The sequence below is a fragment of the Lycorma delicatula genome, chromosome 1 (genome assembly GCF_047948215.1).
Source record: "Lycorma delicatula isolate Av1 chromosome 1, ASM4794821v1, whole genome shotgun sequence".
NCBI classification, from domain to species: Eukaryota; Metazoa; Arthropoda; class Insecta; order Hemiptera; family Fulgoridae; genus Lycorma; species Lycorma delicatula.
In genome coordinates this window covers 33,060,431-33,086,695 of record NC_134455.1, presented here as the reverse complement: position 1 = coordinate 33,086,695, position 26,265 = coordinate 33,060,431, and the positions used below count along the sequence as shown (strand labels likewise).

The 26,265-nt window shown below is 31.0% G+C and overlaps 1 protein-coding gene across 3 annotated transcripts in view; it reads left to right on the top strand.

The window, feature by feature from the left end:
* The window catches only part of LOC142317280 (protein Malvolio-like), a 134,095-nt gene that overhangs the window by 81,398 nt on the left and 26,432 nt on the right, over nt 1–26,265 (top strand). For all 3 annotated transcript variants that reach the window (XM_075353714.1, XM_075353705.1, XM_075353696.1), the window contains exons 4-7: nt 9,473–9,699; nt 16,285–16,423; nt 17,068–17,223; nt 25,198–25,356. In XM_075353714.1, the coding sequence (XP_075209829.1) occupies nt 9,473–9,699; nt 16,285–16,423; nt 17,068–17,223; nt 25,198–25,356 (681 nt within the window). The remainder of the gene's footprint in view (nt 1–9,472; nt 9,700–16,284; nt 16,424–17,067; nt 17,224–25,197; nt 25,357–26,265) is intronic.

Genomic DNA, 26,265 nt, shown 5'->3' with positions numbered 1-26,265 from the left:
TACCTGCCTGGTACTAATATAACATTCTGAAATAATATTGTTTTCTGAGCTAAATTTGACTTACATTAAATTTAAAATTTAGTTTTTAAAAATAAAATATAACCTATAGTATATTTGTTTTCTTAAAAGAAATTGCTCAACCTGAAACTATATAGTTATTAACAGAAATATTGAATTATGTAAAACTATTAATTTTTACCATAAATCAAACCGTATTTATTAAACTAAGATTTAAAAAACTCATCAGTTATTTGTTCATTCTTTAGTCACACTTGTGACTGTCTTCAGCGATTAGTCAGTTCAGCATGTAAAAGATTACGAAGTGATTTTTAATTGTTATATTAAATAAATTTGTTTGAATTTGTCATTTAAAAATTAATTGTCTCGCATAATTTTCACTGCGAAAAATTTGTGGACAAAAACAGTGCATGCATAATGAACAAAGTCGGAACAATAACAGTAACAATGAGTACTTGAAATCACGATATAAAAACGTTAATTTTATTATGGATTAAAGTCAGTTATTCAGATTATTAATGGAGAACAAAATGAATTTGTTGAATGAATATAATTGATATAGATTTCAATTAAGGCATTTTTAAATTAATATTTTGAAAAAACAATTTTGTTCATCTTTTGAGTTAACATTAAAAAAAAAAAAAATATATATATATATATATCTTATCAATGCCATTGTTTTTTGGCCTAATACCTCATGTATTAGATTACATAAAGTCTTGGGTCCATTCTATTGGGGATTATTGTTGGTTGTTCAAGCTAGCACAAACCAATCTTGATTGTCTTTATCCAACCTTTGCTGAGTATGTCCGCTATCAACTTTTGGGAGAATTTTGATCAATCAGTCCAATGTTTGTGTACGATCATTCCCCCTCCATAGGTGGGCTGATCCTTTTGGCCAAGGTCTCTTAGATCTTAAGTTTAAGATTTAAATTTTTTTTCAATGGTATATCTGTGATTTTGAAGTTTACTTGGTGTACTTAGAAATGCTGTGCACTTTGAATGTTTCATTTTTGGAGATAACTTAAATAGACTACTCCTACAGTATTATAAGATGAAATTAACGAGATTACAAAAATTTACATATAACTGTAATATGGTAATTTTACGTTGTATTAATATAAACAAATATATTCCATGTACCACAAGTGGTAGCAAGATACTAAGAAAATAAGTTAACTGCATCATTAGACTGAAAATGTATTTCAAATTTTAAGATATTCTAATAGAAGGGATTCTATAAATATTGAAAGATTTATTTATATCTAATTTTAATTCATCAACATAAATTAATATACATGTGCATTCACGCGTGCGCGCGTGTGTGTAAGTATGTGTACATGTCACACACACACACATACACACACACACACACACATATATATATATCTGTATATCTGCACTGATTAATCAGTTGACTTTCTGTGTATGTCTGTCATAGAGTATTTTATATCTACAATAAATATAAACTGAATATCTTTCCTATTGGGTTATATTTTATACTCATACCGATATGTAATTATTTGTATTATGGCTTTTAAAAATAATATAGTTTTATTTATCTGTAATATTTAATTTCTAAATTATTTAGATAATTTGTAAGATTTTTGACCCGATGATGACCTTAGGTCATTCTAATAAGGTGGTGCATTTTGATAAATAAAAATAACTGATGATTTTATGGAAAATATTACTTATTAATAACTTTTGTGTACTACTTGCTCCTGGTCTTATATTATTATGAATATTTGATTAAATAAGATAAAAACAAAAATTAAATATCCTATTTGGAAACAGTTTCTGTGAAACTGGTGGGTTAAGTTGATCTCCTGCGTAATCTAAACGATCAGCACAAGGTTCGCCTATTAACACGCTGACAACATCAAGATGGCTTCAAAGAAAGTTTCACAAACCAGCTCTTTTAAGAGCTCTGACACTAGCCTTCGTATCCTTTATTGGAATGGAGGAGGCCTTAAGAGCACGAAATTTTTAGAATTCAAACGAAACGACTATCGTTTAGACGTGGATTTATTCTTTACCGTCGAAGCAGCAGCTGCCTCAGAAACTGCTGAGTTTTATGAGACAAACGGTTACGCTATTACAACTATGAGAACATTCCGACAAATTGCTTCTGGTATATTCTTTGGAGTTAACAAATAATGTAACAACGAAAGCCGTTAAGGTCGAGGTGTGGAAAATTGGAAAACACTTTAGTGTGTTTGGCCTTACAACCCTCCTGGTAAGGTCCCCTCTTTTGAAGCGTCATTCCAGGCTACCAGTATTCTCGTCGGAGATTTCAACAGTCCTTCACCAAGGTAGGGTTATTCAAGACTCACCGTAACTGGGAGGACTTTGGAGGAAATGATTGATAGTAACCAATTAATGGTTTTAGAAACGCCCCCAAATTTTTTGTCATTTTCGGGTCAAACGTCAAGGTCGGATCTGGTCGTCACCCACCCTCATATTTTGGGTAAAACAAAAGTTAAACTTCTCGATGACGCCGGCGGATGCGGCCATACAGCCATTATCGTCACTTAAATTACAGACAAGACACCTTACAATAACTGCCCGGCTCCGCGCTGGAATTTCAAGAAGGCTGATTGGGACAAGTTCCGAACACGCACGGATGCGGTTTTTTCTGAGGCTCTGATATCTGACTCCCCTGAAAAGACTATCGATCAATAAAGCTTTACTGGACCGGGCACGACAATTCGTATTCTGTGGACGGGTGAAAAACGTCAAACTGTTTTGGAACTCCACACTATCCAACCTGGAGAAAAGATCGGCGGGAATTGATTATATTTTCCCTGAGCTTTTAATTCACATCGACGATGCCGCTAAGAAAACTATTCTAGCCGCCATAAATTCGACTTGAAAAAGTCACGTGCCACAACATTGGAGAAAGGCCTAAATCGTTCCTGTACTGAAACCAGGCAAAGAAGTCAATAAGACGGAGAGTTATCGACCGATAGCGTTGACGAGTGCTTTCTGTAAAGTGGCGGAACGGATGATTGCGAACCGTCTAAATCGTCGGTTGAAGCACGACTCTCATTGACGATACTCAGAGGCGGGATTCCGCAAGCGCCGCAGCACAATGGACCGCATAACCGATTTTACACAACATGTTAAGGACAGATTACACAGGAAAATGTCAACACTGGCAGTACTGGTGGACCTGAAGGCCGCTTATGACACCGTCTGACGGCCCATGATCGTACATAATCTTGCCGAGCAGGAAATATCTAGAAAATTGTTGTTTAGGTGGGTAAAGTCGGTCCTGTCCCAAAGACAGATCCGGGTACGGTATTCCAACTGCACATCGAGATTTCGGATTCAACGCCAAGTACTAACTCAGGGAGCCATCTTGAGCTTTTCGCTATTTAATATCATGATAAATGATATCCTGGATGTGGTAAGAAGCGTGGCTGACGGCCAGGCACTCCTTTATGCAGACGACCTACTTTTCTGGGAAACCAGTGGATCCATCGCTTCACTCGTCTGTTTAAACGAGGCTCTGATAAAACTAGAACATTAGATGAGACAAAACACGGTGGCAGTGAATACATAAAAAACCAGCTTTCAGCTTTTCTCTCGGTCGACAAAAATACTACAGATCCACCTCCAGTACAATTTAATAGCGCTGGAAGAAAGCATTGTATCCAAATATTTAGGGGTTCAACTAGACAGGTGTTTAATGTGGAAGCCCCATGTGGACCACTGTGTGAAAAAGGTGGTAAAAAGAACCCGCCTACTAAGAAAACTGACCGCCACAGGGTGGGGTGCAAATCAAGATGCTCTCAAAACTGCCTACAAGTTGTACATAAGACCTGTGCTAGTATACGGGAGCGAAGTGATGGTCACAAAAGTTTAGAGTTAAAATATAAAGCTTTACAAAGGTAAGTTATTTTCAACAGAAATAAATAAATGAACACGTATTCATATAAGTAAAGACATGATAAAAATTATATAAACGTATAATTTCATCTGTGTAACTAAAGAAAGTACCTTGTGGTAATATAAATAATAATAGGAGTTCATTACAAAGAATTAAAAAAAAAGCATATTATTCACATTTTGGAACAAGCTTTTTTGATCCATAAATCATCTTTTAATGACATGCTGCATTTATGTTATGCAAATATCAAATATTGTACCCAAAATAATTTTCATATAAAAATCTCTTGTCATAACAAGCTAATTCTTTTGGACTCGTCCCGATACATTATCATATCTATGCCAATGAAGAATTGCTTCCTGTCACATATGTACAGTACACTCACAGATTTTATCTATTGAAGAGTTTAAGTAGTAATATATATTCTTCTTGTAGTAATTTTTATTCTTAGATTATAATTTTCATTTTTATTTAATAAAATGACTATAAGACATAGTATAACTTGTAAAATAATTATGCTGGATTAATGTGAAACTCAAGGTAACTTGATTAAACACAGTTTTTGCCACCGATGTTGATGGTGGTTTTTATATAACCTTTAATGATGAATTAAAAAATAATTCAATAATTTTCCACCAGTCATACTTTTTGTAAGAAAATATTTTTTTAGATTTTATGTTCATTAATTGAAATTATATTTATCAATACAGTATTGTAAACAAAACTGTTTTTAATTTCATCTAGTGAATTTTAATTTGTATGGATTTAACATTACTGTATTTAATTGTAAACATTTTACTAGCAAAGGCGTATTAACTAGTCAAGGTGTTGTATGACTCATCCATTGACATGTCATGAATGAAGATTGCTTGTTTTTATTTGAAACAAGTAGTATGCTTCTACACTTTGAAAAGCACCAATATTGTACTGTGTTATTTTTATAAAGTAAACTTCTACTGTATAATAAATAATTCATTGATTTTTACTACAAATATTGTGCCAAGAAAGAGTATAAATCATTCTGATAATTTCTGATATTGTGTGGTGAATTAACTTTTGAATTTCAGAGACAAAAATTTACTTCTATTTTTTTTTTTGTCTTCAGTCATTTGACTGGTTTGATGCAGCTCTCCAAGATTCCCTATCTAGTGCTAGTCGTTTCATTTCAGTATACCCTCTACATCCTACATCCCTAACAATTTGTTTTACATATTCCAAACGTGGCCTGCCTACACAATTTTTTCCTTCTACCTGTCCTTCCAATATTAAAGCGACTATTCCAGGATGCCTTAGTATGTGGCCTATAAGTCTGTCTCTTCTTTTAACTATATTTTTCCAAATGCTTCTTTCTTCATCTATTTGCTGCAATACCTCTTCATTTGTCACTTTATCCACCCATCTGATTTTTAACATTCTCCTATAGCACCGCATTTCAAAAGCTTCTAATCTTTTCTTCTCAGATACTCGATCGTCTAAGTTTCACTTCCATATAAAGCGACACTCCAAACATACACTTTCAAAAATCTTTTCCTGACATTTAAATTAATTTTTGATGTAAACAAATTATATTTCTTACTGAAGGCTCGTTTAGCTTGTGCTATTCGGCATTTTATATCGCTCCTGCTTCGTCCATCTTTACTCCATAAACTGTTACTCCGAATCTAAATTGTTCTTTAACATCATTAACTGCTAGATCCATATAAAGATTAAAAAGTAACGGAGATAGGGAACATCCTTGTCGGACTCCCTTTCTTATTACGGCTTCTTTCTTACGTTCTTCAATTGTTACTGTTGCTGTTTGGTTCCTGTACATGTTAGCAATTGTTCTTCTGTCTCTGTATTTGAACCCTAATTTTTTTTAAATGCTGAACATTTTATTCCAGTCTACGTTATCGAATGTCTTTTCTAGGTCTATAAACGCCAAGTATGTCGGTTTGTTTTTCTTTAATCTTCCTTCTACTATTAATCTGAGGCCTAAAATTGCTTCCCTTGTACTTTTCCTGAAACCAAATTGGTCTTCTCCTAACACTTCTTCCACTCTCTTCTCAATTCTTCTGTATACAATTCTAGTTAAGATTTTTGATGCAAGACTAGTTAAACTAATTGTTCTGTATTCTTCACATTTATCTGCCCCTGCTTTCTTTGGTATCATTACTATAACACTTTTTTTGAAGTCTGACGGAAATTCCCCTTTTTCATAAATATTTCACACCAGTTTGTATAATCTATCAATCGCTTCCTCACCTGCACTGCGCAGTAATTCTACAGGTATTCTGACTATTCCAGGAGCCTCTCTGCCATTTAAATCTCTTAATGCTCTCTTAAATTCAGATCTCAGTATTGTTTCTCCCATTTCATCCTCCTCAACTTCCTCTTCTTCCTCTATAACACCATTTTCTAATTCATTTCCTCCGTATAACTCTTCAATATATTCCACCCATCTATCGACTTTACCTTTCGTATTATATATTGGTGTACCATCTTTGTTTAACACATAATTAGATTTTAATTTATGTACCCCAAAACTTTCTTTAAATTTCCTGTATGCTCCGTCTATTTTAACAATGTTCATTTCTCTTTCCACTTCTGAACACTTTTCTTTAATCCACTCCTCTTTCGCCAGTTTGCACTTCCTGTTTATAGCATTTCTTAATTGCCGATGGTTCCTTTTACTTTCTTCATCACTAGCATTCTTATATTTTGTACGTTCATCCATCAGCTGCAATATATCGTCTGAAACCCAAGGTTTTCTACCGGTTCTCTTTATTCCGCCTAAGTTTGCTTCTGCTGATTTAAGAATTTCGTTTTTAACATTCTCCCATTCTTCTTCTACATTTTCTACCTTATCTTTTTTACTCAGACCTCTTGTGATGTCCTCCTAAAAAATCTTCCTCAAGCTTCTCTAAATTCCACCGATTCATCTGACACCTTTTCTTCAGGTTTTTAAACCTCAACCTACATTTCATTATCACCAAATTATGGTCGCTATCAATGTCTGCTCCAGGGTTAGTTTTGCAGTCAACGAATTGATTTCTAAATTTTTGCTTAAACATGATATAATCTATCTGATACCTTGCAGTATCGCCTGGCTTTTTCCAAGTGTATATTCTTCTATTATGATTTTTAAATTGGGTGTTGGCAATTACTAAATTATACTTCGTGCAAAACTCTATAAGTCGGTCCCCTCTTTCATTCCTTTTGCCCAGCCCGTATTCACCCACTATATTTCCTTCCTTCCCTTTTCCAATGCTTGCATTCCAATCTCCAACTATTATTATATTTTCATCTCCTTTTGCGTGTTTAATTGCTTCATCAATCTCTTCGTATACACATTCTACCTCATCATCATCATGGGCACTTGTGGGCATATAGACATTAACAATCGTTGTCGGTTTAGGTTTTGATTTTATCCTTATTACAATGACTCTATCGCTATGCGTCTTACTTCTATTATAAAAAAAACTCTTGAATTTTTTTTGTAGTTGTAAAATATGTGTTCAATATAAGAGTTTGGCCCCTTATATTTGTCTGTTGGTTTGGTTGTTAATAGGGTAGATAAATGGTTCTTATAATATGCCCTTTGTTACAGTAAGGAGTTCTGTGTAAGGGGGGGCAAGTATTGTAAGTTTATAGGGAACTGAAGAACTACTTATAAAGTTTTTATTTTTGTTTAGTAAACATATTTATTACATCTAAATCCAAAAACTATATAAAAGTACCTGGATAAGATCATGAATATTTACCTGTATTACAGTATCTAGAAAATGTGAGCGAGTGCTAATGATTAAGAAATTAATCAAGGTTAGAAATCAAAAGAAAATTAATATTTTGATGCTAATTTTGAAGCTATTACTTCTTTATAAGAGCCTCATTTATCAATTCATTATTTCAGTGACCTGTAGCATGTAATTTGAGTTTGAATTTTTTTGATCCTGCTGTGATATTTTAATGAATGCTGTGATGAATTAAACAATTTTTTTCACAAGGAAAGATTTGGTATATTGTAATAAAGTCTGCTCATTTACACTATCATGACTCAACAGAGTGATGCTGGTTAACTGATTCTTCAAAAGTTAGTTCAAAAGCTGTACTTCTTCATAATGGAAATAAATTTTCATCAATACTAGCAGCTGTTATCCTTCTAATCATATTGGAAATGCTTTAATCCTTTTATGAATTTAAAAGAATTAAAAATAAATATGAAACAAACTTTGGTAAGAATTCAGCATTAAAAATGTTTATTAATATCAGTATTGATTTAAAAATCATCACATTTCTACTTTTTTCTACTACTTTTCTTTTCTGTGCGAATGAAATAGTAAGGGCCAAAAAAAATCATTATCTTAGGAAAGACTCAGCAAAATGTGATTTCATTCATTTCACAGAAGAAAAATGTAAATTCCACTTTTCAAACTTCAAAATGTTTACACGTCTCCATCAGCCATTAAAATATGACATGTAAAAAACTTTGTTAAGGTTTTTACATGTTTTTTTACATGTTTTGTTAAAGTTTTTATACATGTTAAAATATGACATGTAAAAAAAACTTTTTTAACTGAAAGCAGCATTTATATATATAAAGGAAAAATCCCAGTGGTGAAAAAAAAATAGAAAGAGGATTTTTGTAGGTTCACAAACAAGGGAGCAATGTAAAATAATAAACTGTACAGTTAAATTAGGAAAAAAGTTATATGAAATTCTTTTATAAATAAATTACTGAGAATCTGTTGGAGAATTAGTAGAAAATTATTGTGATTTAGTGAATAGCCTGCAAGATTGATATGAAGTGATGGCATATAATAATGCCTCTAAAGATCACATGCGCGTGTGCATGCACACACACACACACACACACACACACACACACACACACACTCACACTCATGTGCAGACCTAGTTTTCATAGTGATAGTGAAATGAGTATTGCTGGCTAATGCAGAAGTTGGTTATTTACCTAAACTTTTATTCATAAAAATACTGTGAACATAAGTTTGGATAATTAACAAATGATTAAAGAAAACAGAAATTTATTAGGTGATATTTGGAAATTTTTCTTCTGTCCACGTTAAGTGGTTAAGAGCCAAATAAAAATATATCATATAAAACAAATGTGCAAATAATTTTTAATTTGTGATGCTTATCCATTTTTAATAAGCAAACAAATTTGTCTGTTACATGTTACTGCGAATTAATACATCCACAGTAATGTATAAGTTGAACATGTAAGCTAAACAAACAAGTATCAAGTTAAAAGACATGAAATAAGCTTTGTTTCATGTATCAGATACAGTTGAATTTAAGTGCTTCATTTGTTGAATCTCAGTGTTTATCAGGCTTGTTGTAGATGTTAGTATAAATGTCATTATTTATAACAGTTGCTAACATTGATGTCTGCCAGTGTTTAACAAATATTATTGCGTACAAGTACATTGATTATGGTTATTTTTTTTTTAAATTCCTTTTTAAGAGCAGTTTATTATCTGATTTTTTTTAATGTGTTTAATTTATATGTACAGCGTATACAATTAATTACCGATTACTTTTTTGTTTATTTTTCAGTTGCTTTGGGTAGTTCTTTGGTCTACAGTATTAGGACTTTATATTCAATGGCTTTCAGCAAGAATAGGTGTTGTTACTGGCCTACATCTGGCAGAAATCTGTTACAAGGAATACAAAAAATATCCAAGAATATTTGTGTGGTTAATGATGGAAATTGCCATTATCGGATCGGACATGCAAGAAGTAATAGGTACAGCTATTGCTCTCTTCCTTCTATCTGATAAAAGGTTCGTAGCAAAAAAGTAAAGAATTATTTATTTGATAAGTCTCATCATATTTTTCATAAAATAAAATTATAAACATGTATGTTATCAGGTGGTCTTTCTCCATGGCAGGACCATGATAATCAACCCACCGGGTTGGTGTAGTGGTGAACTTGTCATCACAAATCAGCTGATTTTAAAGTCAAGAGTTCTTAAGTTCAAATCCTAGTAAAGGCAGTTACTTTCATATGGATTTGAATACTAGATCAAGGATACTGGTGTTCTTTGATGGTTGGGTTTCAATTAACCATATATCTCAGGAATGGTTGACTTGAGACTGTACAAGACTACACTTCACTTACGCTCATACATATCATCCTCATTGATCCTCTGAAGTATTATCTAAACAGTAGTTACCGGAGGCTAAACAGGAAAAAGAAAGAAGAAGAACTTAATAGCCATTGTATAAATGATATTAAATATGTAGCTTTTGGTATATTTGTGGTTTAGCCTTGTTACAAATTTTGTATCACATGTAAAATTTTGTTTAAAATAATTATATTTTTGTTCTAAATATGTTTTAACTGTTGTTGTGAAACATAGTCTGGTTTCTGGTAAATGGGTTTAATACAAAAGTATAGGAATGGGAAATTATTTCGTACAATACTCTTATTCTTATTTCTGCTCTAATTTTCCTAATTATTCTGTTCAAGAATGATGTTTAGGAATTTTAATTTTATCTGAAAATTATAAGTTATTTCTTACCTCTTAATTTGTTTTTTTTTTTATGCAGTATAATCCCATTTTGGATAATTGCTGGTTGTACTTTTGTAACAGACACCTGGTGCATTGAAATTACTCACCAGATATTTTTTAATATGGTTAAAATGCCTGTTTTAGCTGAATATTCCCTATCTTAATTAGACTAAACCTGGGATTAGATAACTTGCTTAGTAAAATGTCAGTTGGCCAATCATTCATGTTTTTAATTTTTAAATCATGCTTCCGCCTTCTATTTTAATGAAAGATTGTGCATATTGGTACTGGTACTGCTGCTCGTGTAAAAGTTTAACAACATTGTCCAGGAAATTGTAATTTACTTTTTTCTTAATTATACATATCTTGTATCTATTGCTTGCCATCTAATCTATTGAAAAAAGAAAATGTTTATTTGATGAAAAGTAGTTTTCTAATTTTTATGGATTTTAACATTTATAAAATACTAGCTAGTTGGAGCAGATCCCTCTGGATTCCTGCATTGATTAATTATCCTCATAGTTGTGAGAATAATACTGATAAATAACAATTAAGGTATTCCGGTTTTTAAGAAACCTGAAAAAGAAACTAAGTTACAAGCGATATAACAGTAGAAAAAGTAGTACTGAATTATAAAGATACAAGTGATAAGTATACAGACCTTTGACAAGGAAAACTGCACAACCTTACTCAGTTGCCATGGGGACAGAAACATAATAATGAGTTAAATGGGTTAATTTTTTTTCTTTAATGAATATCTTTAATTCACAATTTCACCCCGAAAGGAGTCTAGGGCCTCAATTTATGGGTTAAAACCTTCTTTGGGATAACACAAATTATCTTGCAAATTTGAAAGGGAGCAGTCAGTGGTTTCTTTTGTGATGCTGATGCAAAGAAACAAATAAACAAACTTTCCCATTTACATGTATATAAGATTAATTGATTTTCCACTAATTTGTGAATCTTTTTTTGGTACTAGTTTCAGTTAGTGTAGGTTTTATTAAAGCAATAAGTGTTTGGTCCACTGTAATGAAAAGAAGTAGTATATAATTGTTTCAACAAATGTGTGTATCACATTTAAAGTCCAGTATGAGTATCTTTTATGTATGAATTTCATATGTCAGTTACTATAAAAATCCTTATCAGTATTCATACCAGTAAGTTTGATTTATAAATATTAAATATTGATAAAAATTTAATTTCTTTCGCATCTTATTCTACCTAAACTTGATGATTTTTTGTTATGAATAATAATTTCTCAATGTTTATATGTAATTATTTCTTTTACATCTTACCTTTTTAAAGTTAATCCCTTTAAAAAATTCTGTTTTATTACACTCCTATGTATTTTAAATAACATATATTAAATTAAAATAAATTACCTTAATATTTTTTCAATAAACCAGTTATAAGTTAAAAAATTGGATTAACTAAATTAAAAAAAAGAAAAAAATTAAATTGTATATAACATATCCTGAAAGTTTCTTTCAGGATATGTCTATTTCAGGATATACACCTCTTTCACCTGAAAGAGGTGTCCCATGGAGAAACTTTCAGGATATGTTCTACTGGTGAAAATAATGAAAAAAATAATAGTCAAAGGTCTGATTTTGTGTTGGCTAGCAAAATATTTTGGCCGATTTGAGCTCTTTGAATAATCTACTGTAATTTTTGGGACCCAAATTGAGTTGTAAAGTTGGTGGTTTCTTATGTAATTTGAGCTAGAAAATAGGATAAAATAGTTCCTGGGGTAACTGAAACTATTTAAGTATTTTTTAAGATAAGAGACGTAAAACAAAATTCAGTGTCGATAAGACGTTTTTTATTTAGGTTTGTAATACAATAACGGTAGCTTTTTTAATGACTTATAGGTACGAAAGATTTAGTAACAAAACTTGTAAAGAATTTAATTCTGAGAAAATTAATGTAAATACAGCCAATAAAAAGTAAATTAAAACTTTAAAAAATCGTTTTTTTATTGAAGCAAAATAGGAAAAAAATAGACAGAAAATCGAATTATTTTTTTCTGTACCTAATGAATTCTATTTTAAAAAAAATCTGTTGTGCAGGTTGGCAATACAAACAGTAGGTCAACAACAAAAATTGTGTATTTCGTATGAATCTGTCATAAATTATCATACAAATAAAGAAAGTGTAGTGTTGTCATATTGTTGTGTAAAAATGCTGTTTCACTTTTCTAACGAGAAATATGCCGATATAATTTTTGTTTATGGATTTTTCAACTTAAATTTTGAAGCTGATTGACCTGAATATCAGGAGAGATATCGTGGTAGGCGGATTCCAAATACAAAAACTTTTTCTTTGGTGAATCAGCATTTACGAACGAAACTGTATTTTTCAACATGTTCGTTTTCTGTTGAATGCCGAGTAAATCATCGTGTTAATGATGGACATCGTGTGATTCAGCATATTCAATGTAGCCCAGGTAATAGTACAAGGCGAATTTCATGTCGTACTGGTTTGTCAAACAAAGTGTGGCGCATCCTACGGAGAGAAGATCTTTCCGCCTGCAGAGGGTCCAAAATTTGCGGCTACCAGATTTCCCCCAGTGTTTAAACTTCTGTCACTGGCTTCTAAGGTAAATTCAGTTTTACTTGCTAATGAAGCCACTTTTATAAGAAATGGAGTTTCAATTCTAAAAATAAATATTTATGAGCAAAGACAATCCACTTGGTGTTGTGGAGACTAGTTTCCAACACAGATTTCACATTAATGTTTGGTGTGGCATTATTTATGGAAAACTTCTGGGACCATTTGTTTTCAATGAAAACCTTATGAGAGTTCCAAACATTCATTTCTTGAAGAAATAATTTGCCTGCTCTTTTGAAGGATGTACCTTTACAAATTAGATTGCAAATGATTTTCGAGCACGATGATGCGCCACATTTTTCTTTAATAGCTAGAAATAATTAGAATGCTAATTTCTTAAACTGATTTGGATGTGGTGGACCAGTCATTTGGGGCCATATGAAAACGATAGTATACCAATAAACAATTAATACTAAAGAAGAGTTACTCATTAAATATAAAATTCTACTGAATTTGTACGAAATGATTCAGAGAATTCAAAGAATTCATGATTCATATCATCTTGTACAAGATGATACAGAAAGCCAGTGGAAATATTTTACATCTGGCAGAGTGTTGTGTACATTGTAAAGGACATTATTTCGAACAATTACTTTAACTGAGGTTTGTTATTTTGTTACCATTTATCATTTCATGTATGTTATTATTTTGATTTGCTACATTAAGAATAACGTTTATTAGGAACAGAAAGAATAATACGATTATTTGTTTTTTTCCTGTCTGTTTTAATTCAATATAAAAACTATTTTTAAAAGTTTTCATTTACTTTTTATTCGCTGTAGTTACATTAATTTTCTCAGAATTAAATTCTTTACAAGTTTTGTTATTAAATCTTTTGCATTTGTTAGTCATTTAACAAAGCTATTGTTCTACAAACCTAAAAAAAAACTTTTTTTTGATACTAAATTTCGTGTTTTACATCGGATATTTTAAAAACTACTTGAGTTACAGTTCTGGGATCTGTTATTACATAAGAAACCACCAACTTTGCTGCTTAATTTGGGTCTTAAAGATTACAGGAGGTCTTCATGTTATTAGAAGAGTTGAAATCTGGGCAAAATATTTTGCTAGCCATTACTCAAAAACAAAAGCGTCAACTCACTGAGTTGGTCTAGTGGTGAACTCGTCATTGTAAATCAGCTGTTTTTGAAGTCGAGAGTTTTAAGGTTCAAATCCTAGTAAAGGGAGTTACTTTTACATTGATTTGAATACTAGATCGTTGATACCAGTGTAGTTTGGTGGTTAGATTTCATATAACCACACATCTCAGGACTGGTTGACCTGAGACTGTATAAGACTACATTTCATTTACATTCATACATATCATCCTCTGAATAATACCTTATGGTGGTTTTGGAGGCTAAACAGACAAAAAAGTGTAAGTTAAGTGTTTCCAGCACTATGTTTAAAAAATATATCTGCACACTGCAAATCATTCTATTTTATCCTGTAACCCTTGCACAGTCAGTTAGGAATATAGGACTTCAGACCGTTCTGAATGACTTAGTCTTAAATTATGGTGTAATAATTTTCTCAAATGCTTAAAAGTGAACAGCATGTTAAAGAGTTAACAAAATTTGTGAGTTAACATTATATTGCTTTTAGTGATGCTGCTGAACCATCAGTGAGTGGTAGTTTACAAATATTTGTAGTGCTTGCTGTCTTAAACATATTTATGAGAATGGTCTGAATGTAAGTTGTTCTTTAATACACATAAAAGTTTGGCCTTTTAATTGCATGCCAGAATTTAATATTTTTTTTTATTAAGCCAAAAGAGTACATTGTTTTTTATTAACTGAACTGTACCATTGAGTAGGTAAAATATTAACTCAAAAGTATATATTCATGTGAGCTGAAAAAGATTTAATCATCTCATTCATCTGATCATATTTGGGTAAAGAAGTGCATGTCTTCATTTGAACTTTGACAACTACAGTATGTGTATTTTGGGTACTTACGTATTACGTAAGTACCCAATTATATTACGTATTAACTAAAATTATATTACGTATTAAAACAAATATTACGTATTAACGCCACTGCAGCTACAGCTTTATTTAAAAACAAAGTAGTCAATCGGATTTCGGTGGAAAATGAACAGTCTCTTTATTAATTTTAATAAATGGTTATTTATATTTATTTATTTTATAAATATAATTTAACCAAACTTAACCTACGCCCACTTCTCTCACTAACCTTGACTAATTAACACCGTAATTTTTTGAGTATTTAATAAATTCAGTAATTATTGCAATTATTTATTATTTAAATAATCAAAACACTTCTGTTAATTAGTCAAGGTTAGCGAGCGAAGCGAGCATAGGTTAAGTTTGGTTAAATTATATTTATAAAATAAATAAATATAAATAACCATTTATTAAAATTAATAAAGAGACTGTTTTGAATCTACGTTAAACTCTACATCGGCCCATTTTCCACTGAAATCCGATTGATTACTTTGTTTTTAAATAAAGCTGTAGCTGCGGTGGTGTTAATACGTAAGTACCGTATTTTGTTTGTAGCTACCCGCACCTTAAATGATTGAACCTCACATCCAAATAAAACTGATAATTAGAAATAAAAACTAATAGATAAAACTAATGTACCAGGGAACTTCAAAAATAATTTTGGTTTCATTATTCTTTTAGTTGCTAAATAATATGGAATTATTGTTGTAGTTTTTTATAAGAGAGTCTTTTCTTAGTTTGTTTTATATTGTAAAACTGAGTTAACTGGAAATATGGAGAATTCTATCATAATATATTGCATGTTTCTCTATAATCATGATAAATATTTTATCTGTTCTTTATGTTGATGTAATGTAATAAAGATATATGAATTTTTTAAAAATTTGAATGGGTGTTTATTTTAATATAAACCTCCATGATGCTTATCTTACTTTGTGTATTACTTTTTAAATTATTTTAGATTACTATTAATAAATTTCAGTTAGGGGTCACATTTCGTTTTAAGTGTATACCAAAAAACAATATTTTTGCTTTGTGAGATTTTGGAAGTCAGAGTAATGCATTGTTTACTATCTATTGCTTTACTGATCAATGATTAAAACTTCTATGATTTTTTTGAAAGTCTTAGAAATTTAAATTGGTGTTTTAAAAAGATTTTAAATGCTTATGTAGAATGTACATGTCACTGGTTGAATGTGTCTTTGTTTGATTGTTATCTGATTTTATTGTCAGACATTGTGTATTTACAATATTATTGTTGTTTTTTTTTTTACAGGATTCCAGTTTGGCTGGGAGTTTTAATTACAGTATTTGACACATTTACATTTCTTATGCTTGATAAATATGGTCTTCGCAAATTAGAAATGTTTTTTGCAGTTCTTATTGCTGTAATGGCTCTCTCCTTTGGTTATGAAGTAAGTATTTTTAACATTTATTTTACTTTGCCTATTTATTAATTTTTTTAGCAGGACTGTTTAGGAAAGAAGATTCGGAATATTTACAAAAAATTTTTTCAATTAAAAAATTTATTTTATTTTAATTTCTAAAATATTCTAATTTAATGTTAACATTTCTGGATGCTTGGTTCCAGCTGCTGCACAAACATACAGTAGTCAGACTTCTGAATTTACAAACTCATTCATTTAAAAGTATCACTAATTGTATTTAATACTAATTTATCATTCGTTGTTTATTTTTTGGTTACTGAATGGCCCACTCATCCACTCACATTCATGAATGACACTAATTATTACCATACGCAGATTATGTTGCTAACTGAGTTGATTGTAAAACATATTTAGTCAAAAACATTATAGAATGACTATTGCACAATTATTTATCATCATATCATAATTTATTGTATTTACCAAGTAAGAAAGGATCTGACCACTATCCATGGTTCTTGCCTTAATATGCCTCCCCGATGCTGATAGGCTGTATATAACTGTTGATTGTGTTGTAGCGGGCAGATTATTACATTGTTGTTATTATTTGGGATCAGCAGTTTTATAAATATGCTGAGTTTTAATTACTTAAAATCTCTTTTTGTTTGTTTCAGTTTGCCATTGTTGGACAGGATACAGCTGACATGTTCAAGGGTTTAGTGATACCATATTGTTCAGGCTGTAGTGTTGATAGTTGGCTTCTTGGTGTAGGAATTGTTGGTGCTGTTATTATGCCACATAATTTATATCTTCATTCTGGTCTTGTGAAAGTAAGTGAAATGATTCATTATCATTTATTCTGGTTTGAATGTTTAGGGAATCATATTTTAGAAAATTTTACGAAGGATAAAGCCTTACTGCAGAGATTCTCAACCTTTTTTGCTGTATGACTCCCAAAAAGTAAAAAATACATAATGAATACTTTGTAACCCTTCCACAACCCAATCCCAATGAAACGTAATTGAAACTATATAGCTGTGTTAATAGCGACGAGTATGTATGAAATGTACAAAATGAGAAATTTACAGGTTTCAACTTGATGTGTACATGTTCTGTGTAATTTTATCTATTGTTTTCGCTGTGAGAGCATCATGTTTGAGCATCACATATGGTATATTTGAATACGTCATATTCACAGCAGTATAAAAGAGGCATAAGATATTGCAGAATATCAGTTCAGTTTTGAATACGAAGCATGCATCTTGTGCCTTTTAAGTTTTTAAAAGTGTAGTTTCATTGAAAATAATAGTAATTGAGGTTTTGGTTTTTTAGTGTGTGATCGAAAGCTGTAACTGTATTTTTTTTTCAATTAGATTCTTGTGCAAAATTGATAAATAGTGAAAAAACAAAGTGAGCCATCTATATCTAATAAATTTATCATAAAAAGATAAGAATGTACAGTAACAGTTCTTTAAATTATGGACAAACTTTTCTAAGAAGATAAGAATGCATAATGACAGATTTTTAAATTATGGATGGAAAGCCACAGTGTGTTTGTTTGCCTTCAAGTCCTCTCTGATGAAAGCATGAAGCCATCAAAATTAATTTGACACTTGAAAACTAAACATCCAGATCATAAAAGCAAACTCGAACTTTTTTGAAAAAAAATTATGTTCTTTGAGAAATCCACAAGCTTCTATTTGTAAATCAAGTCATACTAATTAAAGCACATTTGAAATATCCTATTTCATAAGTTTAAGAGTAGCTAAGATGTTAAAATCTCATACAATCGTAGAAAATCTCACACTGCCTGCTGCAATTGATTTGGTCAGTGTTTTAATAAATGTGGAAGAAGCAAAAGAATTAAAAAAAAATTCCTTTCGGCACGCCAGAAGGCAGAGGTAGGTTTCATCAGTGCTAAGTAGAGGATAAAAAATATTTCCATCTTAATGTTAAGAAAAACTTCAAATTTACTCAATACGGCAATAGTCGCATATGAAAAAAGTTTCACATGTTTAGCATACAACAACCATCTTCTTACAATTCCAGCAACATTTTCGTCATCCCTTGCCGTAAGGGTTGGTTATATCAAAAATTTTTTCAGACAAAAGTTTTAGGGTAATGTTTAGAGGATTAACAGCCACTTTAAACTGATTTGATACTATGCCTATTAAGGGAGATATGATTTATTTTTTGTCTTCAAAACCCCATTTTTTCCTCCCCCTGGACCAATGGTTGGTGATGTCAAAAAATTGATATCACCAACAGATATCACAATATGAACAGATATTCTACAAAGATCTGCTACCCGAGCTTGAATTTCTACACCTACCATTGCTGGATTTTCTTTGACCAGTTTGCTGTAGACATTCAATATAATACACTTGCATTGGCTTTTTAGAAGTATGACTCCTCCTAATGTACAGTTGCATCTTGGATGAGGTATTTGAAGATGAAGCATTTAAAAATTCCGTTAATGAAACAAAATTAGTTTTGAAAAACTGTTTATAAAAAACGGTATTGAAAAATACTGATTATAAATGCCGGTAACTATATGTACAATGGATAAACTAATTACATGAATGCAAGAAGGCAACTGAATTCCCACTAGTACTCAGTCCTTGAACGCATCGCACTATCCCCCTTACCATAAAAGCATTGCTCACACAACTTCACATGCCATTCCCACTCAAGTTTTTGCGAATCTGTGTGTTTACGCTTTCTTAACTTAGAACAGTTGAGAATGGCCCTTGTTTATCCTGAAAAAATATTATTAACTCACCTCACGATTCCAATAACCGAGTTAACACTTTCCTGTGCGATAACCATCTGACTTCTATATGGAAAAGAAGAGATTTTTTTCTTTTCACCCATTCCATCGCATAGTTTAGCGAACAGCCAATTCTGTAATGGTCGACTTAATAAAATTAACATTTTTTACAGCTTTACAAAGAATTTGTATGAGATTTTCCAGCAATTTTTGGTGGCAAGAGCATGTCTGTGAAGGAAGCAGTGCATCCATTTCGCTTGATATAACTGAAAGTTTTTTTTGGTTTTTATTTTTTTTTTAACCTCCGAGACCACCTTTAGGTATTGCTTCAGAGGGTGACGTGGATGTTTTGTAGCAAGTAAAAAATGCCATGCTGGACCGGGATTCGAACTCAGGACCTCGGGATGAAAGGTTGAGACGATACCACTCATGCCATGGAGGCCGGCAACTGTTCTAAGTTTCTTCTTTTTTTTTTTTAACCTCCTTGCCAGACTGGGATTTTGGTATGCTTCTACTCGCTTCCAATTATATTGAGAAAAATTTGGATGAAATAGACATTATTATTCATCATAGTTTGTTTAGTGTGAAGATGCATTTCTGTGAGCTAAAATTTCAGTTGGCGGAGTATTTCCTGGAAGATAAACATAATTTCTCAAAGAGATGGGTACTGAATCCATATTGCTGCAGCTGCTAAGTTACCAGTTGAGATTCACTACCAGCTCATCGAAATGGCTGCCGATAAAACATTACAACTACAATTCACATCTGAAAATTTAGATACATTTTGGCTTTCTTGTCGAAGTGAATATGGAAATTTAGTCACAGAAGCATTGAAAGTATTAATTTCTTACCTCTGTCAAAAGCTTTTTGGTTTATGATTGTGCTATAAACTAAATGTGGGAATTGTCTTCTATCACTTGAAAATACTTGCTTTTGTTTTTTTCTAACATAGATCCACATATGGAGTAACTTTTTAATGAGAAACAAAAAAATAATGATTTCATTATTGTTTACATGTAAAGTTGTTGGCTAATTTTGCTACACTCCCAGGTTGAGAAACCCTGCCTTATTTAATTTCAAATCTGTTTTATATTAAAATTTATTAAATTATTTTATAACTTCATCACAAAAAATGAGATATTAACTTTTCGGATATATCTTGTGATGAATGCTGTTTTTTATGTCACTTGATCTAAAAGCTAATTGGTAAAAACATGATTGTTACATCAGCTTCATGGCAATCATATTATGTTGTTGGTATTATATGGCTTTTGTAGTCGTGCATGTACTTATAGGATTACTTATAGGCATGTACTTATAGGATTTAATTACTTCTATGGAATACCGTTTATGATAAATGCATAATCGAGAAACTATTTATAAGTATTTTAAAATAAGAGCATATTAATTGTTAGACATTCCATAGAGGTATATTTTGCAGGCAATATTTAGTCTTTGCAATATGTAATTTTGGAGCAGTTTCATGTATCACCTCCAAGACTTGATTAAAAAGTCTCCACTGTGAAATGGATCATAGGTTCTAATAAGTACATTGCAAAAATCATCCTTAACACTTTAAACATGATATTTGTGGCAAGAGACACTATACTCAGGCTAGTGGCTGGAATATTCAGTTAATTGGCGAGATATTAATTTAATTTTTCTTATAATTCAAGCATATCTTCATTGATTACAGATTTATGAAAAAATTCATACCCTTTTTTTAAATATATTCTCCTCTTTGTGGAATTTTATAATGAAATTTTGTTCTGAAAACAGCCCAGAATTTTCAGTCATCAAATTCTTGACTAGACCTTTTTAACCCAAAACATTTTTTATATTTGATTTTTTGTAATTGAATCATTAAAAATACAAACTGGTTTCAAAGTATTTTTTTTGAAAAATATTAAAGATGTTTGACATTTTGTAAAATAATTCTCTTATTAACTAACTGTATATTAATGAAATGGTAAGTTAATAGATTGCTTATTTTACTGTAAAGTAACACTTTCAAGCAGGTTAATGGATTATAGCAATATATCATAGGAAATCATTACTGTTACGGGTATGGTTTCCTTTTGTTCATTAACTCAATATGTTTCTGAAAGGTGGCATACATTTGGTTCTTCTGTTCTAGAACGTTAATACTGTAAAACAGTTCTGAAAATCTGCCTCATTTTATGTATAGTTGTTAAATTTGCAGCAGTAACATAATAATACAGGTCAACAAAAAAAAAATTTGTATTGAAATAAAAGTAGGTGAATTAGATTATATTTTTCATGCTGAATTTTAAGATGAAATCAGTTTTTCTTCATCACCCTCAGATTTTTAGTTATGTTCCTTTAAAATATTGAGAAACCTCTTAAATAATAGAATACAAAAATAATAATTACAATTAAAATTTCTACCTTTATTTTGCAGACATTTACGTTTATCTTAATTTTTTTCTTATTTTCCTTTTGTGTTTTGTGAAGTTTTCTCTTTTTATCATACATACAGCAGTAGTTACTCATCGTAGATTCATCCCATCTGTCTTGATGGGATGAAATATATTTTGGTGAAACCTTTCTCCTTGTTTGTCGCTGATCACCCAAGTTTAAAGAGAAAAAGTCCAAATGAGAATGTAAAAGATGAATTTTCAATGACATTCTGCAGCCTAAATTTTTGTAGTTCACTAAGAGTTCATTTATACGCTGATCGTGGTTTTCAGCATTTTTTCCCCAAGAATATTGGTAATGACATCTTTGAATGACTTCCATGCTGCTAGTTCTTTAGGATTCAATTTGCTGTCAAATATATTTTCACAAATGAATTTTCATATTATTTCCTCTTTTAATCTGGCTTCACATAATTGTGAAAAAACCTCAGCGAAATATTTAAATTTGTCCCATCTTTATCTAATGCTTTTACGAAATTAATCATCAGACCTACTTTTATGTGTAGAGGTGGTAAAATAATACTATCTGCTTTGACAAGGCTAGTATTGACAACATATGTTTGTTTCATTCTACAGCATATGCTATTGGTATAGATGTAAACTTATTTGAGCTGTACAGCACCACTGCCTTTAAGCTTCTTTTTGATGAGTCTATAAATAAACACCAATTATGAATAATGATATTCAAAGTCCACTTCAGACATTAGCCCCCTAACATCATGGTAGAAACAAATTATACCATCTCTTCTAAAGTATTTCAGTAAATTTTCATTTTGATTTCTATATACTGAAATTTTAGTATTATTATTTAATAAATTCCAGACTTTAAGACATGAACCTAGGAGTTCTGCATGTTGTTTCAACAAATACAAGTTACAAATTAGATTGCTCAGTTCTGCTTGTGTGATTTGATGATGTTCAGTGTTTGATTCTTCTAGAATATAATTAATATCTATTGAAGTTGAGGATTGAACGTTTGAGCTTTTTGGCAAATCAGAAATTTCTTTCCAGGAAGCTGGAGCAATTGGAATCTGTAAAATAACACCATGAAGTTACTGGTCTCATAGCTGAACAAATATTTGGTATGCAATATTGCTTTTATTATTTGAATTGAAAGCAGTGACATTTGTTAAGCATAAATAGCAGTCATCATAATGGTTAGTAGGCTCTCATCAAATTGTAGGTACATCAAAAGGCCAATGCTCTTATTTTCCTTTTAACCACTGGGTTAGTTTAACATAGCACTTTATGCATGCTACATGTGGACCCTAGAATTTACCTTGGTTTCCCAAGGGACAATGAAAATAATGTTTTTAAGCAGTTTTCAGTAGATTCGATACTGGTTTTCATTGACTTTTCATGGTGAATTCTCTGCAAATGTAACAAAAAATATTTGGAGATTTTTACAATCTCAATTTTTATTCATTGTAAAATTCAAAATGTTTTAATGAATGAAAGTAAACTGAAAATAAGTATTCAGAAATACTTAATAATAAAAATAATTAAGTTTTAACTTATAAATACTTAATTAAAATTGTGTCACCATGGACTACAATCAAACACAGCGTGAAATACACACACACACACACATACCACATGCACACAACTTAATAAATCTTGATGTTCAATAAAATAATACCAAAAGTTGTTCCGTCATAAAAATCTTTTACTATGTCATCACTTATGAAACAATCATTATAATATGTGTCTTCTAAAACCACAACTAAATACACATAATACTACCATACTACCACAACTAAAGAACATGGCAAGTCATACCAAGAGTTGAACTCATACTGAAGAAAATTTCATCTTCTTGAATTACTCATTACTTGACTCATGGCATGTCTAAACATGTTTGGCTTGACATGAAATGACATCATTTGACTGTTATTATCAAATATAGGTCTATAGCATGCATCAAAATATAAATGAGATGTGAATAAGCAAATATACAGACGTACTAATTTATTTGTATTGTTTGTTCCACGAATGATGAAACAAATAAATCTTAAGGGGTTTCAGTTTAGGAACATTACATGATTCAGCATATAAAATACCAATATAAAAATAACACCTACTCCCTTTTCAGTTTGAAATTTTATGTTGACCAGTGTAATCTAACTTATGTATTTAGTTGTTAAAAAATGAGTTCTATTCTACCCGCTGCATGTTTTTCAAAAAATAATTGTGTTTTATAAAATAATTATGTTTCTTTTTTAATACCTGGAAATTTGCTTCCAGAAAATATTTTCAAATTATAACTGAATTTTTCCTTACTCGTATTGCAGATGGCAGCTATCTTAAATCATTTAATAAATTGTTTTTAAGTAAGGATTTCTAGGTTTTCAACTGTTTTATACACTTGTTTGTTTAGTTTGTGTAATTTTCGTTTCATCCAAATTTGTGACTTTTATGTATTATGTGTAATTGACTCACAAACATCGTATAATTTTGCTATTTAGAAAAAAAATTATTTAACAAATACTAACTGTTAATACCTTGGAAAAAGATTACTTCTGAAATACTTTGGAAATTGAAGGGACCACAACCCTTCAAAATCACTTGGCCATGAAAACACTGATCTAAGAAAGTCATAATGTTGTTGGCTGTATGAGCTGTAATATTGCTTTGCTGAAACCACATGCACTCTAGCTGGTCTGCAGGTATAGTGTTTACAAATTGTTGCACTATCTGTATGTAGTACTCACTATTATCTGTGCCATGAAAGAATGTCATTAAGATTCGCCTACATGACATTGCACACCAAACACCCACTTTTTGTCCGTGCAGAGGAGAATCGTGCAGCTGATGTGGATTTTCCATATACCAAATGTGTGAAATCTGAGCATTCACGTATCCAACAAGGTGGAACCATGCTTTGTCAGGCCAAAACCAATCATTGAGTTCCCCATCTGGTACTACAGTTGACATAAACCACTTACAGAAAGCTACACATTTTCCAGTGTGCAGGTAACAACTTGTGATCGACACAAATTTTGGACAGTGCACCTTGTACAATGCTGTTTAGGCACTATAGTGGAGAGACTAGACTAGCTAGATAGGCATTGTACAAGACTTCTTGGAATTTATAAAATTTTCTGGTGTTAACACTTTTGGTTGCATCTGCCATGTTCCCTGTCTCTTGGAACTTGTCATACAGCTGCTTGATGGAGGACTTATTTGGTACATACACACTGTATTTTTCTGTGAAGGCATTCTGGGTCTGGACACAACTGGCACATCTAATTTATTGGGCGACAATGAATATTCTCTGCTGCATTTTGTGTAATCCATTTTTCCTCAGATTAAATCTGCAATAAAAGAAGAAAACATTCTTCAATAAGGTTGTGTAACTTTTCGAACACTCTGTATTATGGGTAAAGGAGAATGAAATATCAAAATAATGTACTGCATTTAATAGCTACAAGGTTAAATATGTCCTCTTGGTGGGTATGTTGAATGAGACAGGTTAATTATTATTTACAGGATCCGTTAATTTAAAATTCTTTGTTGTATTTACATTGATGTATGTGTGTTCTGCTTCATGTTTTCATTTATTGAAATTAATTTTTATTGTGTAATTTTTGTTATAGTCAAGGGAAATTGATCGCACAAAACCAGAAAAAGTTAAAGAAGCTAATATGTATTTTTTCATTGAAACTGGACTTGCACTTTTAGTTTCATTGTTTATAAATATATTTGTGCTATCAGTCTTTGCTCATGAATTGTCTGGGAAAACCAATATAGAACTAGTGAGTAACAATCTAATCTTTCTCATTATTTAAATTTTAATTATTTATAGTATATATCATATGCAATATATATAAAGGGTTTTGGCTGAAATCTACAATGCTAGTGATTGTCTTGAGTGCTAAGATTTAAAACTAAGATAGATACATATACTTGAAAAAGGTTTTTTATTCAGAGTTAAAATAATGTTTTACGATAACATTCAAACAATCGGTGATTATTGTTAGAACATTCATTTTGTTAATTTTTTATTTTACAGAGGAACTCCAATTATTCAGATTAATTGGAACCACCTGTAATTGGGATATACAGAAAATTTAGCTAATTGAATACATTTCAAAATAAGCTTATGAGTACATCTTTGGTTATGTAAGATTCAGTAGATTATAAAATGAAAAAAATTTAGTATAATTGCAAATCTAAAGCTAATTAATTTTATCTTATACTGCAAAATGTTCTATTTATACGTACCATTTACTCTTTTATTAAAAAAAAAATAAAAAAATGGAAAATAATTTGAAATAAAAAATTACTTAAAACAGTATAAAAGAGAAATATATGCGCACTGTAACCTATTAAAAAATTATGTATATTTGAAAAATTACAAAATTAATAAAAGTAAAAATTATTGTGTGGTTTAAAATATATATATATATATATATATATACACATACTATCTATTTGAAGAACTCTAATATGGTTTAGTGTTTTGTTGCCTAAGGTTGTTTCCTCGTAGCCAAGTCATGAGCAATTTTAGCTGAAGGAATTATGTCAGGTTGTACTCTTTCTGTTTGTCTGCCCAGGCTAATGCCAAATCTGAATCCGCTGAACCTGTTATCAGTAGTTCTGTTGTTGGATCTCAAACTGTCTGCAATATCTTTATCAGACATAAGGAAACCAAGGTCATCATC